Below are 17,965 nucleotides of genomic sequence, written 5' to 3' on the forward strand. Positions count from 1 at the left end.
TCTGTATATTTGTATTTATACATATGGGAGGAGGAGGTGCCATATTGATTCCCTTAGACAGTATAGTATGAGGGTATAGCTTATTGTGTGCCCAGAACATTCCTTCTCTGTATATTTGTATTTATACACATGGGAGGAGGAGGTGCCATATTGATTCCCTTAGACAGTACAATATGAGGGTATAGCTTATTGTGTGCCCAGAACATTCCTTCTCTGTATATTTGTATTTATACATATGGGAGGAGGAGGTGCCATATTGATTCCCTTAGACAGTACAGTATGAGGGTATAGCTTATTGTGTGCCCAGAACATTCCTTCTCTGTATATTTGTATTTATACATATGGGAGGAGGAGGTGCCATATTGATTCCCTTAGACAGTTCAGTATGAGGGTATAGCTTATTGTGTGCCCAGAACATTCCTTCTCTGTATATTTGTATTTATACATATGGGAGGAGGTGCCATATTGATTCCCTTAGACAGTACAGTATGAGGGTATAGCTTATTGTGTGCCCAGAACATTCCTTCTCTGTATATTTGTATTTATACATATGGGAGGAGGTGCCATATTGATTCCCTTAGACAGTACAGTATGGGGGTATAGCTTATTGGTGTGCCCAGAACATTCCTTCTCTGTATATTTGTATTTATACATATGGGAGGAGGAGGTGCCATATTGATTCCCTTAGACAGTACAGTATGAGGGTATATTTTATTGTGTGCCCAGAACATTCCTTCTCTGTATATTTATTTATATATATATATATATATATATATATATATATATATATATATATATATATATATATATATATATATATATATATATATATATATATATATATATATATATATATATATATAATATATATATATATATATATATATATATATATATATATATATATATATATATATAGGAGGAGGGAGGTGCCATATTGTTTGCCAGCACAGTCTGAGGGTGCAGCTGCAGTAGGGAGAGGTACAGGAAATAATGGAGGAAGTACAGATTCTATAGAAGTCTGGAGAAAGGCTCAGCTGAGTAAAGCCGCTGGGCAGCTCCCATATACAAAGGGTTTAATGAGTGCTCATGCACCGGTGCACAGAAAGAAAGAAGTTGTTGCTATAAGAGACGTGTAAGTCAGTAAGGTGCTGGTATATTTCTAGCAAATCTGCCCTGATGCCGGAAGTGTGGCCCTGGGGGAAGAGAGTCAGCTAATTGGTCAGATCTGCTGCCCCCTATAGGCCGAGTGGGAAGCGCACACGTACTGAGATTTCACTTTCCTTTATTAGAATCAGAGCAAAGTCCCACGAGGTACAGGAGGAATCTGAGCAGGAGAATATTGTGTAAATGTTCAGTGTGAATTCAGAAGTCTTTCAGTCGGGTGGATCAGAACAGTACATAGGGGTGGGCATAGAAATAAATAAGTACAAGTGGGGGACATTGGGGGTCTCTAGTTGACCCTGCAGGCTCGGATCATGAGCAGTTGGAGCAGGATGAAGACGGGGGACATGATGAGGCCGTACCACAACTCCCGGCTCTGTTCCACCAGCTTCTGGCACAGGAGCATCTCGAAGACGAACTTGAGGCTGAGGATGGTGAGGATCCAGAAGAGACGAAGGAACGCTTGTCGTTTCTCCCCGTCCTGGAAGAGCCGCACCGTTACGATGGTGGTGAAGTAGGTGCTCAAGCCATCGGCTGTGAAAAAGGGGATGAAGACGTTCCACCAGGACATGCCGGGGGCAAAGCCATCAGCCTTGAGTGCCAGCAGCACGCTGTATACCAGCAGTGCCGAGATGTGGAGGAAGATTTCCAGCTGAGCCAATCCCAACCACTGCACCAGCTCAATGAGAGAGAACAACATGGCGTGGCATCAGCAACCCTCCAGCTACTCGGGGTCCACTAGATCCACTGTCTGAAACTGGAGAGGAGAAATAGAGCATCACTGTCCCTTCCTATTCCCTGCACTGCTGGCTCTGACACATGAAGCCCACACCTCATACATTGTTTCTAGAGTCACAACCGCAGCAGTTACATTCACAGATCACTCTGATTCAAACCAGTGGAATTTGAATCACATTTTCTTTCTCTAATTAAAAATGTTTGGGTTTATATCCCCTTTAATTAGGTGAAACAGTGTTTAGAGTGAAAGCAATGGCAGCTATTACTTGGGTGGGGTGTGTTCCAGCTTAGGGTGGGGGTGCAAATGCTCTTCAATAACAACCACCACAAAGTAACCATCTCTGCACCCCATGATTGTGGCCGGAACATTACAGGCTGGAAGTTATTGTGACAGATCTGCCCATTGACAGGGGCTTCAGCTGAAATGCCTGAGGTCTGGGGATTGGAGTGTCATTATAAGGGACTGCCGGCAAATTCCGCTCCATCCTTAGAACAACTCCCATTCCCCCAGGGCTGGCTTTGTGCTCCTCAGCACCCACATGCACGGCTCAGCACCCACATGCCCGGCTCAGCACCCACATGCCCGGCTCAGCACCCACATGCCCGGCTCAGCACCCACATGCCCATCTCTGCACTCACATGCCCATCTCTGCACTCGCATGCCCGGCTCAGCACCCACATGCCCATCTCTGCACTCACATGCCCGGCTCAGCACCCACATGCCCATCTCTGCACTCGCATGCCCGGCTCAGCACCCACATGCCCATCTCTGCACTCGCATGCCCGGCTCAGCACCCACATGTCCATCTCTGCTCCCACATGCCAGGCTCAGCACCCACATGCCCGTCTCTGCACCCACATGCCCGTCTCTGCACCCACATGCCCGTCTCTGCACCCACATGCCCGTCTCTGCACCCACATGCCCGTCTCTGCACCCACATGCCCGTCTCTGCACCCACATGCCCGTCTCTGCACCCACATGCCCGTCTCAGCACTTACATGCATGGCTCAGCACCCACATGCCCATCTCTGCACCCACATGCCCGGCTCAGCACCCACATGCACGGCTCAGCACCCCCACATGCCCATCTCTGGACCCACATGCACGGCTCAGCACCCACATGCCCATCTCTGCGCTCACATGCCCGGCTCAGTACCCACATGAACGGCTCAGCACCAACATGCCCATCTCTGCACCCACATGCATGGCACCTCTAACCCTACCCCCCCCAATATCCCTGCAAGAGGCAGCCAGTGCTACAAGGAAAGGCTCCAATTAGCAGTCACCCAACAGCACCCACAGCACCTCTGGAGGAAAAGAAGTCATGTTACACCCTGGCACCTGTGCCCCCTGCTTCCAATTTGCCTCCAGCCCAATGAAAACTGCTTCTATATCATCCCTGGCATCACAATGGGGTTTATTATCTTTCCAGCTTTAAATGGGGGTCACTGACCCCATCTAAAAAACAAAGTCTCTGTAAGGCTACAAATGTATTGTTACTTTTTATTTCTCATCTTTCTATTCAGGCCTCTCCTATTCATATTCCAGTCACTTATTCAAATCAGTGCATGGTTGCTAGGGGAATTTGGACCCTAGCAACCAGATGGCTGAAATTGCAAACTGGGGAGCTGCTGAATAAAAAGCTAAATAAGTCAAAAACCACAAACAATAAAAATGAAAACCAATTGTAAATTGTCTCAGAATTTCAGTCTGTACATCATACTAAGAGTTAATCTAAAGGGGAACAAGGCCATAAGAAGCCCACGTTTGAGTGCTAGAGATATAAAGAGGGTATGATGCAGTTGCTGATGAATGCAGGACAAGAGAGGATTGTGGGAGTTGTAGTGTCGCAGCAGTAGAGATGCCACTAGTTGTTTATGGAGGGGGGAGTCGGCGGCTGTTGGGATGAGGCCAGAGAAAGAGAGAGAGAGAATTAAGCGCCACTTACCCACATACCCCGGGGATGGGGCTGCTGCTGGGAGGGAAGAGAAATGTACCGGAGACGCTATCAGAGAGCAGACAAATGACTCTTACATCTGGACGTGCCTCATACAGCTCCGGTCCCGCTACACTTCCGCCCTCACTCTGCGTCACTGCGCTAACTACGTCATCGGAGCGCGCGGGGCGGGAACTCAATGCCGGTGTGTGAGGGAGGGAAGCGCGAAGGTGAGAAGGTTCTTGTGTGATTGTGTGACAGGAATTATTCCACTTGCTGCTAAACTACAACTCCCAAAATCCCCTCCTGGACTCTTTATTTGCGTGTCAGATGAGTGTGTATTGTTCTATTTGCTGATAAGAGAGACGTGCCCGGGCTTCTCTCTCTCCCCTCCCTGTCAGTTTGGCTGCTATTTGCCTGTGGAACAGAATTCGATTATTAGTAGTACTATATAAAAGAACATTCCCAGCAATCATATCATTTATATGTCAAACATATACCTGAATCCATACATATATCAGCCTGCTATTGGTCACTAGTGCTGCCCAACCCTCGCTTTCTGCTAATGCTGCAAATACACACCCTCACTGCTGCTTTTGGCTTTAATTAGTCCGGGTTTTGCCCCTGGCAGTCGAGAGGCTCACTGGGTATTGGGAGAGTCACTGGGTATTGAGGTGGGATGGTCACTGGGCAGGTCACTAGGTATTGGGAGGGCCGCTGGGCATTGAGGCGGGAGGGTCACTGCCTTCGGGAGGGTCACTGGGGTTTGGGAGGGTCACTGGGTATTGAGGCGGGAGGGTCACTGGTTTTGGGAGAGTCACTGGCATTGGGAGGGTCACTGGGTATTGAGGTGAGAGGGTCACTGGGCATTGGGAGGGTCACTAGGTATTGGGATGGTAACTGGGCATTGGGAAGGTCACTGGGCATTGAGGCAGGAGGGTCCCTGGCTTCGGGAGGGTCACTGGGTTTTGGGAGGGTCACTGAGTATTGAGGTGGGAGGGTCACTGGGTATTGGGAGGGTCACTGGGTTTTGGGAGGGTCACTGAGTATTGAGGTGGGAGGGTCACTGGGTATTGGGAGGGTCACTGGTTATTGGGAAGGTCACTGGGTATTGGGAGGGTCACTGGACATTGAAGTGGGAGGGTCACTGGATATTGAGAGGGTCACTGGGTATTGGGATGGTAACTGGGCATTGGGAAGGTCACTGGGCATTGAGGCAGGAGGGTCCCTGGCTTCGGGAGGGTCACTGGTTTTGGGAGAGTCACTGGGTATTGGGAGGGTCACTGAGTATTGAGGTGAGAGGGTCACTGGCATTGGGAGGGTCACTGGGTATTGAGGTGAGAGGGTCACTGGGCATTGGGATGGTAACTGGGCATTGGGAAGGTCACTGGGCATTGAGGCAGGAGGGTCCCTGGCTTCGGGAGGGTCACTGGGTTTTGGGAGGGTCACTGAGTATTGAGGTGGGAGGGTCACTGGATATTGAGAGGGTCACTGGGTATTGGGCCAGAAAATGACCTGAGTGACGATGGAATTTCAGCCCTATTGTAATATGTGAGTGAAGCCGTGCCTGTACCTTTTCTGTGGGGGCTGCACATTGTAAGTCACAGTGTCAGTGAGGAGAGAAATGACATTGGCCCATTGCCCCCGTGGCTGAGGCTAAAGGCTAACTAATCCCCCTCTTCTCTGTGTCACAGATGCCCCAACAGAACCTGCTCATCCTTTATGGGAGTCAGACGGGGACAGCAGAGGATCTGGCTGGGAGACTCAGCAGGGAAGCCAAGCGCCATCACTTTAACTGCAGGACGGAAGCTCTGGATGAGTACAGGGTGGTAAGTAGCCCATTAATATACAGAGGCAGCATTTATATACACTGCACATATGGGAGGGACAGACATGCATTGGGCTGGGTGCAGAGTTATTACCTCTAGTTCTTTAGCTCAGCAGGGACACCTTGTGGTGAAAAAACACAGAGGCAGCTGAGTTTCCCAATGCCAAAAACCAGAGCACAATGACTGAAACCTTCCCAGTTTCTCAGTTTAACTTTAAGTTATTATATTCAGAATTAATGTGCATCATTTGTACCCTGACCTTTCTAATAGTAATTCCTTTTCCCTTAACAGGCTAATCTTATTAATGAGCACCTTGTGATATTTGTCTGCGCCACTACAGGGCAAGGAGACCCTCCTGATAACATGAAGGTAGGTGCACCCAGGCTCAGTGGCATCTACACATCTTCAGTCTTTGAGGGGGTTAAATGTGTGTTTGCTATGGGCAGGTATGATTGCCTCTGGATACCTCAGTGACTGTGACACAGTATGGAAACACAGGTCCTTGTAACCAGGAGGCTGGGGGCAGGTGAATGCTGTAGGTATAGTAAAGCAGGACCGTTTCATTCTGTACTCTGCATATGGAGCTGTGAGGGACAGAGGGTGGCAGGAGGCCAGACTGTCTGCTATTCTGCTGCTACTGCCTGGGCCGGGCCTGGACTGACAATCTGTGGGTTTCAGGCAAATAACAGAGGGGCTGCTGTAAGGTGCCTGGAGCAGGAGTGGCTCAGAACAGACATGTATTGTATGTACAGTTGTATGGACTGTGCAATTACACAATTACCCTTTCTTTTCAGAACTTCTGGAGGTTTATATTCCGGAGGAATCTTCCCCACAATGCGCTTTGCCAGATGGATTATGCTGTTTTAGGCCTCGGTGATTCTTCCTACCCAAAGTAAGGCCATAACCCTGTATGTTAGGTTTCCATTGTCTAAGGGTCACTGTTGCTACTGGCCATGATGGCTGTGGCAAGGTAACCTAGACTTAATAGAAACTGTGCCCTCCAGTGGAATGGCACAGGGCTGCCTTGAATTCACTCTGGCACATGTATAAAGGTTATAGTCATAGTGCCCTAAAGCTTTCATGCTCCGATTTCATTACTGGCTGCTTGTACATGCAATGGTAGACAGGTAAGCAGAGGATCAGGAGCATAAACACAGGGACACAGCGTCTTCAGGCAAAAACAACTGTTTATTTAGGCAAAACTTTAATCATCAGTCACCGGCATACAGGAACACAGTTCATTAGCGTTTAATAGCACACATTCAAGACTTTTCCCCACACTGGGGTTTTCACCATACAGGTTGGTTTCCACACTCTGGAACATTCAGGCTTCTCACTAAACCCATTTTACTTTCCCCTCCAGGGATATCAAACTCACTAGTCTCTTAACCTTTCTTCCCCCACAAGGGATTTAGGCTCAACAGCCTCTGCAACTCTCTTGCTAGCAACAAACATCATGCAGCTTAAATGCACTCTTTTCAGTTCACTTTCCGCACAAAAACCTTGTGACTATATATATATATATATATATATATATATATATATATATATATATATATATATATATATATATATATATATATATATATATATATATATATCCCTGATTATGTATACCTGTAACACTTACTTTGCTACTTGTTTCCTTTTCAGATTTAACTTCATAGCAAAGAAACTACACAAGCGTCTGAATCAGCTTGGAGCCTGCCCGCTTCTGCCCGCAGCCCTGGGAGATGATCAACATGAGCTGGGGTAAGTGGTGTGTCACATGGCAGAGACATGTATGGAATGTGGGGTTGTTTATGCCATCCAATTCATGTAAATGCCCACACCAATGACCTCACAGTATAAGATGGGCAGGAGAAAGCAATGGTTTTTGCTTCTGGACCAACAGAGTTCATATGGGTTGACAGTCTTCTAACTTTCCAATTTCTACTGTGGTCAGAGCCCATTCCTGCAGGACTATCTGCAGGAATATCTTGCCAGTATGCACTGTTTTATTGGACTGATGCAGTGTTTAGCACATTACTGTTGCTCACTTTGCACTGACTGACACGTTGTGCTTATGGTTGTGTTTAGCCCCGACGCAGTGGTGGATCCTTGGCTGAAAGATCTCTGGAGCAAGGTCCTGTCTATGTTTCCTTTACGCCCAGGACTTGAAATAATCAGTGAGGATGTCCTGTAAGTTTGGTACTGGGGTTCTCTGTATTTGCTAAGATTAAAATCATTTGTGCTCTGTATACCTGAACGCTTGTCTTATTCTACAGGTTACCTCCAAAGTACTCTCTCCGCCTTCTGGAGGAAAAGGTTGGGCAGAGTGAGCTCTCAGGAGATGCCTATGAAAGGGATTTTATTTCTAACAATACTACACCTCCCTCAGAGATCCATCCATTCCTCGCTCCAGTCCTGTCCAACGAGCGTGTGTCAGCACACGATCATTTCCAGGATGTACGTCTCATTGAGTTCAATATCACGGGCTCTGCCATTCAGTAAGAACTTCTCTTAGATTCTTCTCTAGTATTATTTATTGTCGTGGGTTAAAGCTGCACTTAAACCCAAATGCCACCTAGTTATGAGCAAACGTAGGGGCTGTTGCTGCTGAATTGTGCTTAGTACAGGGGATACCTATGCTGCCATAGTTTTATGGTAGCTCTCTGTACAGACTATGAGCAAACTTAGGGGACTGTTCCTGCTGAATTGTGCTTAGTACAGGGAATACCTATGCTGCCATAGTTTTATTGGATCTCTCTGTACAGACTATGAGCAAACTTAGGGTGCTGTTCCTGCTGAATTGTGCTTAGTACAGGGGAATACCTATGCTGCCATAGATTTATGGGATCTCTCTGTACAGACTGTGATCAAACTTAGGGGACTGTTCCTGCTGAATTGTGCTTAGTACAGGGAATACCTATGCTGCCATAGTTTTATGGGATCTCTCTCTACAGACTATGAGCAAACTTAGGGGACTGTTCCTGCTGAATTGTGCTTAGTACAGGGGAATACCTATGCTGCCATAGTTTTATGGGATCTCACTGTACAGACTATGATCAAACTTAAGGGACTGTTCCTGCTGAATTGTGCTTAGTACAGAGGAATACCTATGCTGCAATAGTTTTATGGTATCTCTCTGTACAGACTATGAGCAAACTTAGGGGACTGTTCCTGCTGAATTGTCCTTAGTACAGGGAATACCTATGTTGTCATAGTTTTATGGGATCTCTCTGTACTTGACTATGAGCAAACTTAGGGGGCTGTTCCTGCTGAATTGTGCTTAGTTCAGGGGAATACCTATGCTGTTATAGTTTTATGGGATCTCACTGTACTGACTATGAGCAAACTTAGGGACTGTTCCTGCTGAATTGTGCTTAGTACAGGGAATACCTATGCTGCCATAGTTTTATGGGATCTCTCTGTACAGACAATGAGCAAACTTAGGGGACTGTTCCTGCTGAATTGTGCTTAGTTTAGGGGAATACCTTTGCTGCAATAGTTTTATGGTATCTCTCTGTACAGACTATGAGCAAACTTAGGGGACTGTTCCTGCTGAATTGTGCTTAGTTCAGGGGAATACCTACAGTATGCTGCCATAGTTTTATGGGATCTCTCTGTATAGACTATGAGCAAACTTAGGGGACTGTTCCTGCTGAATTGTGCTTAGTTCAGGGGAATACCTTTGCTGCAATAGTTTTATGGTATCTCTCTGTACAGACTATGAGAAAACATAGTGGCTGTTCCTGCTGAATTGTGCTTAGTACAAGGAATACCTATGCTGCCATAGTTTTATGGGATCTCTCTGTACAGACTATGATTAAACTTAGGGGACTGTTCCTGCTGAATTGTGCTTAGTACAGGGGAATACCTATGTTGCCATAGTTTTATGGGATCTCTCTGTACAGACTATGAACAAACAGACTGTAGACTAAATATTACATGTTGTTTGGTGATTGATATTTTAGGAACCTATAAAAGGCCTAAAGGAGGTGACAAGGAGTTTGAGACGAGGGATCCTGAGACAGTGGCCTCTTGGGCTAATGCCACACACAGCTCATCTCTGCCTGTGGATAAACACAGGGTGAGAATGTTCCTCTATGAAGAGAATTAGCCCCCTTCCCTGCCTGTACATGAAACCATTGCACTGACCCCGGTTCAGGCATTAACGGTGGATTTGGGTACAGAAATGCATACTTATATGTTTCTATTTCATTTTACTTATATGTTTCACCACTGAAATGCACTTCATCAATGCAGTGGTTCTGGTGCTGGATCTTGGCCTGTGTTTATCCACAGTCTGGAATCTGCTGTGTGTGCGCATTAGCCTCAAGTAAGACAGATACTGCAAGGGATATCTGGTGACCCTGTAACAGCCCTTTAATTGGCCAATAGAGGCACTGGAATGTTGTACCTGGCATTATCAGTGATTAGAGGATAAAGGCCCAATATCAGCTCCATGAAAGCAGAACGTTGCCTTTGATCCATGTACATTTGCTCCCTTGGCCAAGACTAAAATAGCTCCGAGCTGGAAGTTCTGCTGGTTTATTATGTGATAAACTCCCTGATTGGATGTGGAAAAACCAGCGCAATTAAGCTATACAATTTCTGTATATTTATAGAACTCATAACTGTTTATCATTAACCCTGTAGCATGTGTATTCTGCTTTGTCTATGATTGGCCCTGCTTGGTGCTGATCCACTGCTCAGCTGTTGTAAAACTGCAACTGTCTGCACACACCAACAACTGTCGGCTGCCATCCCTGTGCTGATCGTACCCACCAACAAGTCAGTACAGCAAAAGCACTGCCTGTTAGTGTTACTGAAGGGCTTATATAAGGCACAGTCTTGCTCCATTTAAAGGGCCCCTGCAAACTCCTAGGGTAAAAGACCTATATCTGCTCTACAGGGTTCAGTGCAGAGAAAGCTGACGGTGCAACTCCCAGGACCTCGCCATATGCAGTGCAATCTGCCATTTTTGTCTGTTGGGATTATCCCAGAGACACCAGGGGACTTCTAGTTGTCTGGAGTGGGTGCCCCAGAAGGGATGGCTGGCACACTGAATTAAAGCTGGCACAGAAAATGACATTCATAGTGACACAGTAGCTGAGGTGGAAGAACGACAAATTTGCATTACATTAACCCTTTACAACATCCAACCCTTGTGTTTTGTTCTATTGCTTCAGGTTCTATCCAGGAGACGTAGTGATGGTTCAGCCAAGAAATTCCCTACTCCATGTGGAGCAGTTCTGCAGCCTCCTGCACCTCGACCCACTGAACAAGGTTGTGGTGGAACCTAGTGATCCCGGTAAGCACCAATCAGGATGATGGGCTTTGTGAAGAGAATAATTTTTTTAGAATATTTTTAGAAGGAAAGTGTTGGGTTGCACTCAAGGGGCATAGGGCTTCTGTCTGTGGGCAAGGCTATGTCTTATTCAGGCTTTACTTGCCTGTGTAAATTAAAAAATGTTTCTAATAGGAGTGGTGTGTGTATGGATGCTGGGTTTTCATTTGGAGGGCTTGAACTTGATGGACGTTGTCCTTTTTCAACCCAATTTAACTATGTGACTATGTAATTATGTAATATAGTTACTTAGGCAAAAATGTAATGTATAAAGTCTGGAGTGACTGGATGTGTAACATAATAGCCAGAACACTACTTCCTGCTTTTCAACTCTCTAACTTTATTATGTTACACATCCAGTCACTCCAGCCTTTATACATTACATTTTTGGCTAACTAACTATATTGAAAACATTTTTTATTTTGCACAGCCTATTTATTTTTTTATCTTATATTTTTTTATTTTATTTATTTATCCAGTTTTTATTTTTTTTACTGAACAATTCCTTTAATAAAGTCCGGTGAGTTGCAAACCTACATAAGTCTCTGCCATTTTCACCTGGCGTTTGTGCCAACTCCAATATATTCCTCCTCCATATTGTGCCTGCTGGGGCAGAACGCTGTCTTGCTGGCTGCTCGATATACTTCTCATTTATTCCTCTGTTCCTGTGAGCTGACACTCCTCATGCTTTCCTGTCTGACAGAGTCACCTGTTCCGATGCACCTGGCTGCTCTGTGCAGTGTTCAGCAGCTGGTTGAGAGGTACCTGGATATCTGCTCCATCCCGCGCCGCTCCTTCTTCCAGCTCCTTTGTCACTTCTCTCCTGATGAGATGGAAAGGGAGAAGCTGAAAGAGTTTAGCTGTGCCGCCGGCCAGGAAGAGTTGTACTCCTACTGTAACCGCCCACGCCGCACCATTCTCGAGGTAATGGTCTCTGCAAGTGAGAACTGGGGGTGGTGGCCGAAAGGGCATTTAGGTTGCACAAGCCATTTAACCCTGTCCTGTTTTTTTTCTACAGGTTCTGGTTGACTTTCCACATACAACCCGCTGTATTCCTGCCACTTTTTTGCTGGAGCTTATTCCCCGAATCCGCCCTCGGGCCTTTTCCATCGCCTCTTCTATGGAGGTAAGGCATTCTGGGAAGTGTATCTATCTCTTACGTTTAAAGGGGAACATGTTTTTGTCAATGTTAGATGGCTTTAAAGGAGAACTAAAGCTTAACTAAAGATGTAGCTAGAAATATTGTACATTAGGCACAAAGGCAACCATTTAGCAGGGAAGATCTGTGTCTCCATAGATGCCCCAGTAGCTCTCCATCTTCTTTTCTGCTTATTGACTGTACATGCTCTGTGCTGCTGTCACTTACTGAGCTTAGTGAGCCACTCACAATATACAGTACATATAGAATAGAAATATCACAATATAAGGCTGATTAGTAATTAATACACATAATTACTACATGGCAGCACAGAAACCAGTGCAATTGGCATCAGAATTTAATAATCAGCAAACCTGTAGCATCAGCTTATATTACAGCCAGGGAAGCTCATTTTCTGCTGGATAATTAGTGACGAGCCCTAAGCTTAGCTTCTCAACAGCCAATCAGAGCCCACTGAGCATGTGAGTGTCACAGACACTTTCCAAGATGGTGACCCCCTGTGACAAGTTTGAAGTCCTGGATCATTGCTGCTATTGACAAGCTGAAACTTTAGCCTTGTGCAATAAGTTCACTATATAAAATAAATGACCTACTTTAAGCAATCAGCCCCAGTTTCATTATTCTTTTATTATTCTTCTCAGTAATGTGAGATTAAAAATGCTGCCTGGTTGCTAAAGTGCCAGACCATAGCAGACAGAAATATACTTATTTGTAACCATAGCAACCAGGAAGCATTTTTAATTCCAAGCTGGAGGCTGGTGGCAATATGAACATAATTAAGCTCAGTAATGTAAATTGAGTCCCATATTTAGCCATGTGTTTCTGAGATTCAGAGTTGTTACTGAGAAGCCTGCATTATGGCGTGAACCTTATGAGCTTACAATCTGGTGCATATTTCATGTAAGTGGAGATTGTGCCCCAGTCTGTGAGGATAAAGTGAGGCTTATTTGGATGGTACAGTGTGTGCAACTCTGGTGGGTGCTGCTGAATTGGGCAGAAATGTGGGTGACGCGGATCATTTCAGGGGAGATTTACACACACCCAGGCCTAAATGGCAGCCAGATTCAGTGCAATAGAAAGATACAGGTCAGCATTATGGAGAAACTCACAGCAACTTGTATTTCTAATTTCTGGGCAGGCTCTTCCCAACACAATCCAGATTCTTATGGCTGTTGTGCAGTACAAGACTAAACTGATTGAGCCCCGCCGGGGTCTGTGTTCCACTTGGCTGGCCTCCCTCCCTCCCCATGGTAAGTTACAGATTGCCTTGGGTATCCAGCTCTGGTATATGCCCTATATTAATATATATATATATATATATATATATATATATATATATATATATATATATATATATATATATATATATATATATACACACTATATATTATATGACTACCTTCATTCACACACACACCTATTGTGCCCAACTTTGTGTTGCTGTCGCTTCTCATACTTGTGCTGTTGCTTCTGATACTTGTGCTGTTTCTCATGCAGGTACAGAGCGAGTTCCCATCTGGGTAAAGAAAGGAAGCATGAAATTCCCCTGTGACCCTGACACACCAGTGGTGATGGTGGGACCAGGCACTGGGGTGGCCCCATTTCGTGCTGCAATCCAGGAGAGAGTAGCGAATGGGAGACCAGGTGAGATATTTGTAGGCAGGATGGGAAACCCTCACCCTTAAACATTTTTGGTTACTGTTTGTGTATGAAAGGAATTCTGTTGCTTCAGTCCTTATGTGATGAGCTTGTCTCCCTCTGACTTGCACACTGTGTTTCATGTGGATCCCATTGATCTTCTCTTGCAGGAAACTGTTTGTTTTTCGGTTGCAGAGGAAAATCAAAAGATTTCTATTTTGAGAAAGAATGGGAAGATTTGGGGAATCGCGGCTACTTGACCCTATTCACCGCCTTCTCTCGAGATCAGGTCTGTCCATGGCCAGCCTCATTATCAACCTGGCACAGTTATTGTTATACACAAGCTGTCCAGCAGGGGGCACAACTGCTAAAACAATTCACTTTCCTATGACTGTGATACCCATTAGTGATATAACTTACAGCAACCCAAGACCCATCCCCTGCTTGGACTCTCCCCAAAGCTTCTACCCCACGCAGTAGCGAAATAAAAGCAATTACAAAGGAGATCCATTTGTTCTGAGAGGTTCCCTGTCTGAATCATGTGACATACCTTATAATAAAGGGATCACTGTACCCTGTGAGACCCTGGGCTTCTGAATTATAGGGTGATATTTGCTTTCATGTGTGTCTGGGGTGTAATTATACCATCTTTTTTCCCATTTCACTGTGATTAGGGAGTGGCAGGGCAATTGCTATTAGTCTCACATACTCTGGGATCATTTATCCCCTCATCACTGATTCCATTTCATCAGACCTCCCTGCACTTAATTGGCTACTTCTGTATCATGAATATCATGTCATGTGCCGAGCTCAGATTGGCTGAGTTTAATGCACTTCAAAGCATTTTGGGAGCGTAGAACCATCATCACCTGCAATGTCTGTTTTATTTCCAGCAGCATTGCAGGTTCCTAATATATTATTGAAGCACAAGGATTATTGTTATTGTTATTATTATTATTAGCCTTTATGTAGCCTATTCTGCAGAGCAGAAATCATGTCTCGTTCACATCAGATTTGTTTTTTTCTTAATTCTGTAGCCAAAGTAGGGATATCTCTCTGCCCAGCTTCCCCCCTGATTATTGTCTTTTCCCCCCAGGAGGATAAAATATATGTGCAGCATCGAATTAAGGAGAACAGCAAGCTGCTATGGGACCTGATTGGCACTAAACAAGGCTACGTCTACATTGCAGGGTAAGAATATAGTGTGCCTTGGCTCTTAACATTTGGGGCAGAAGTGTGATATAAGGGGTTAATGGTTGTTATGATGCTTTCTACCAATAATGGAAAGAGAAGACATACGGACAAGAGGATGAGGTAGGTGGTTTTTTGGTGCAGTTACCCATTGCTTCCAATTGGGGCAACAGACATCTCCATAAAGTATTATTTATTGGAATGACCTGATAAACTGCCTGAAACTGGGGTGGGGGAATGTTACAGAACCTGTTTATCTCTAGAACTTAACTGCAAGGTGGACGAGGCTTCACGTTTCTTTAACCAGTTTTAGCTTGTTGCTTGCTATGTTGTGATGCTGCCAATCAAATGTGTTAGGATGCTGCCAATCAAATCGCATGTTGATTCTGCTTGGTCGAAACACGTGCATTCGTCCTTTCTGCATTCTGCTTTGCAATTCATAATAATAAAAGCATGATGTGCATGAGTGGGTTGGAGACCAGTAACCCCAGACTGGCAATCGGGCATCCTAGACTGACTCCTGCACTGACCATATATAAATATCAGTGGGGTGGTACTGGGGGGGGTGCCTGCCACTGCAAATGGGAGTCACAACTCTTGATACCCAGCAGCCCTAGTTAAACCTGTCTCCCTTCCTTTCTGTTTTTTTTTCTTGCTTCCACCACTGTGCCCATTTGGTGGCAGCAATGCCAAGTTGATGCCCAATGAGGTGACTGATGCGCTGAAGTGGGTGTTGCAGTTGGAAGGTGGGATGTCTGCCCCCGATGCAGAGCAGTATCTTGCCTCAATGGAGAAATCGTGCCGCTTCCAGTCTGAGACGTGGTCCTAAATATCTGGGGCCCCCGCCCTTTCCAGATGCAATTGGTTGCACTCCCGACTCGCATGGTGGATTCTGGGCTCATGGGAAGGAAGGAGAGGAGGATTCTGGGATTTTGGGTTGCTCTAGTCCAACAAGGAGGCCCAGTAACAGAACCTGCACAGGAAGGTTTCACCTCATGAGGGTCTGGCTGGGTCACACCCCTGATCTCTATTCCTATTTATGTGGCAGATTGTGGATATTTCATGTACTTGGGGACCTAGCCTAGCCTGGAGGCACAACTTGTGTAGTCGCATACTTTGCACCTCTTATATGACATTTCTACCCAGCGCAGCTAAATCAGGGGGCATTATTTATCTTCAGGGGTCTGTCAGTTTGGCTGAATTGGGGAGCAAGGTGCCATGAACCAGGACATTGTGCACATTAAGTTAACCATATAGCAATTCTATTAAATACATTATTTTATGAATCCAGAGCTGTCTGTGTGTGTATTAAATACAATTTGTTTATGAATCCAGAGCTCTGTGTGTGTGTGTATGTGTGTGTGTATTACATTATTTTATGAATCCAGAACTGTGTGTGTGTGTATTAAATACATTATTTCATGAGCTCTGTGTGTGTGTATATTAAATACATTCTTTTATGAATCCAAAGCTCTGCGTATGTGTATTAAATATATTATTTCATGAGCTCTGTGTGTGTGTATATTAAATACATTAATTTTATGAATCCAAAGCTCTGTGTGTGTGTATTAAATATATTATTTCATGAGCTGTGTTTGTGTATTAAATACATTTTTTCATGAGCTCTGTGTGTGTGTATATTAAATACATTAATTTTATGAATCCAAAGCTGTGTGTGTATTAAATACATTTTATGAATCCAGAGCTCTGTGTGTGTGTATTAAATACATTATTCCATGAGCTGTGTGTGTGTATTAAATACATTATTTCATGAGGGGGGGGGGTGTGTGTGTGTGTGTATTAAATACATTAATTTTATGAATCCAAAGCTGTGTGTGTATTAAATACATTTTATGAATCCAGAGCTCTGTGTGTGTGTATTAAATAAATTATTTCATGAGCTGTGTGTGTGTGTTAAATATATTATTTCATGAGCTCTGTGTGTGAGTGTGTGTATTAAATACATTATTTTATGAATCCAGAGCTCTGTGTGTGTGTGTATTAAATACATTATTTTATGAATCCAGAGCTATGTGTGTGTGTATTAAATACATTCTTTTATGAATCCAAAGGGGGGGGTGCGTGCGGGCTGCTTATTAATTGCATTATTTTATGAGCTGTGTGTGTATTAAATAGTACATTATTTTATGAATCCAGAGCTGTGTGTGTATTAATTGCATTATTTTATGAATCCAGAGCTGTGTGTGTATTAAATACATTATTTTATGAGCTCTGTGTATGCTCACTTAACCTTCCCAATTCCCCTGGACATGACAAAGTGAACCTCGGCACGCGACTCCCCAGCAGTTGTACCGACAGTGCAACAGGGAATGGAACTTTCATTATTCACTTCCAGTTCTGTAGAGCACAACACAAACCCCACCCTCTTCCTTGTTTTAGGGATTTCTGTTAGACTGTAAGCTCTTCAGGACAGAAACAACATCCGTCGGGCTTTATGGAACTGCCATTTTTATTGCTGGAGATTATTGCTTTGCTTTATGAAATGGCTTTCTTCGATTTTCTCTGGCTGTGACCAGCCTTGTGGGATATTTCTGATCTGCCGAGTAGAATCAAGCACCAACCCTGTGTCTGACCATGGGGAAGAGAGCAGCCCAGAACTCTAATTTGACTTGTCCTTACCATGTGACCTGTCCTGTCATGTGACAGAAATGACATCAGAACGCACCATTTATAACTGATGACATCAGAACTCACCGTTTATAAGGATATAAGTTACAGGATATTCATGGCTTTTGTGTATTATACATATATATTATACTAGCAGCGTCTGTACCCCACATGCTAAGGGCAGGCTGCAGATGTAAAATAGCAGGAAGCTGTATGTGCCAGGAAAATGGTTTCCCCTCTGGCTTTAGGGAGAAAACGGATGGTATCAGTGAAACTTCTGCCCAATCAAGGGTGGATTTTGTTCTCTCCATGTGTTTTGCATTTTAAAGGCAGGCTGATGTTCCTTTAA

General features: G+C 44.6%; 2 protein-coding genes across 3 annotated transcripts; one reads left to right on the forward strand and one right to left on the reverse strand.

Annotated features, from left to right (window-relative positions):
- Window positions 1-1,268: 1,268 nt before the first annotated feature.
- Window positions 1,269-3,991, reverse strand: tmem203.L (transmembrane protein 203 L homeolog). The gene is made up of 2 exons (XM_018229367.2): window positions 3,852-3,991; window positions 1,269-1,921 (listed from the first exon to the last, which is right to left on the reverse strand). Exon 2 carries the CDS (start codon window positions 1,862-1,864, stop codon window positions 1,454-1,456), a length of 411 nt encoding a protein of 136 aa, XP_018084856.1. The 5' UTR covers window positions 1,865-1,921; window positions 3,852-3,991; the 3' UTR covers window positions 1,269-1,453.
- On the forward strand, window positions 3,614-16,278 carry ndor1.L (NADPH dependent diflavin oxidoreductase 1 L homeolog). Of its 2 annotated transcripts, none has more exons than XM_018228825.2 (15): window positions 3,614-4,069; window positions 5,534-5,668; window positions 5,960-6,037; window positions 6,463-6,560; window positions 7,322-7,420; window positions 7,748-7,849; window positions 7,936-8,157; window positions 10,843-10,964; window positions 11,704-11,924; window positions 12,019-12,126; window positions 13,298-13,409; window positions 13,657-13,803; window positions 13,968-14,086; window positions 14,894-14,988; window positions 15,673-16,278. In XM_018228825.2, the coding sequence occupies exons 1-15, from the start codon at window positions 3,809-3,811 to the stop codon at window positions 15,815-15,817; spliced, it is 2,064 nt and encodes a 687-aa protein (XP_018084314.2). In that variant the 5' UTR covers window positions 3,614-3,808; the 3' UTR covers window positions 15,818-16,278. The 2 variants fall into 2 exon arrangements, with proteins under 2 accessions (XP_018084314.2, XP_018084315.1); XM_018228826.2 differs by lacking the exon at window positions 3,614-4,069 and adding an exon at window positions 5,295-5,435.
- The last annotated feature ends 1,687 nt before the right edge of the window (window positions 16,279-17,965 follow it).

Source organism: Xenopus laevis, chromosome 8L, assembly GCF_017654675.1.
Source record: "Xenopus laevis strain J_2021 chromosome 8L, Xenopus_laevis_v10.1, whole genome shotgun sequence".
Lineage (NCBI taxonomy): Eukaryota > Metazoa > Chordata > Amphibia > Anura > Pipidae > Xenopus > Xenopus laevis.

What these genes read in the sequence shown, in the direction of transcription:
- tmem203.L (XM_018229367.2), bottom strand. Translation starts at nt 1,864, where the DNA reads ATGTTGTTCTCTCTCATTGAGCTGGTGCAGTGGTTGGGATTGGCTCAG.
- ndor1.L (XM_018228825.2), top strand. Translation starts at nt 3,809, where the DNA reads ATGAGGCCAGAGAAAGAGAGAGAGAGAATTAAGCGCCACTTACCCACA. An exon ending in GGTGGAACCTAGTGATCCCG is followed by an intron (nt 10,965 to 11,703) that starts GTAAGCACCAAT and finishes CCTGTCTGACAG; the next exon opens with AGTCACCTGTTCCGATGCAC. An exon ending in GGCTACGTCTACATTGCAGG is followed by an intron (nt 14,989 to 15,672) that starts GTAAGAATATAG and finishes ATTTGGTGGCAG; the next exon opens with CAATGCCAAGTTGATGCCCA.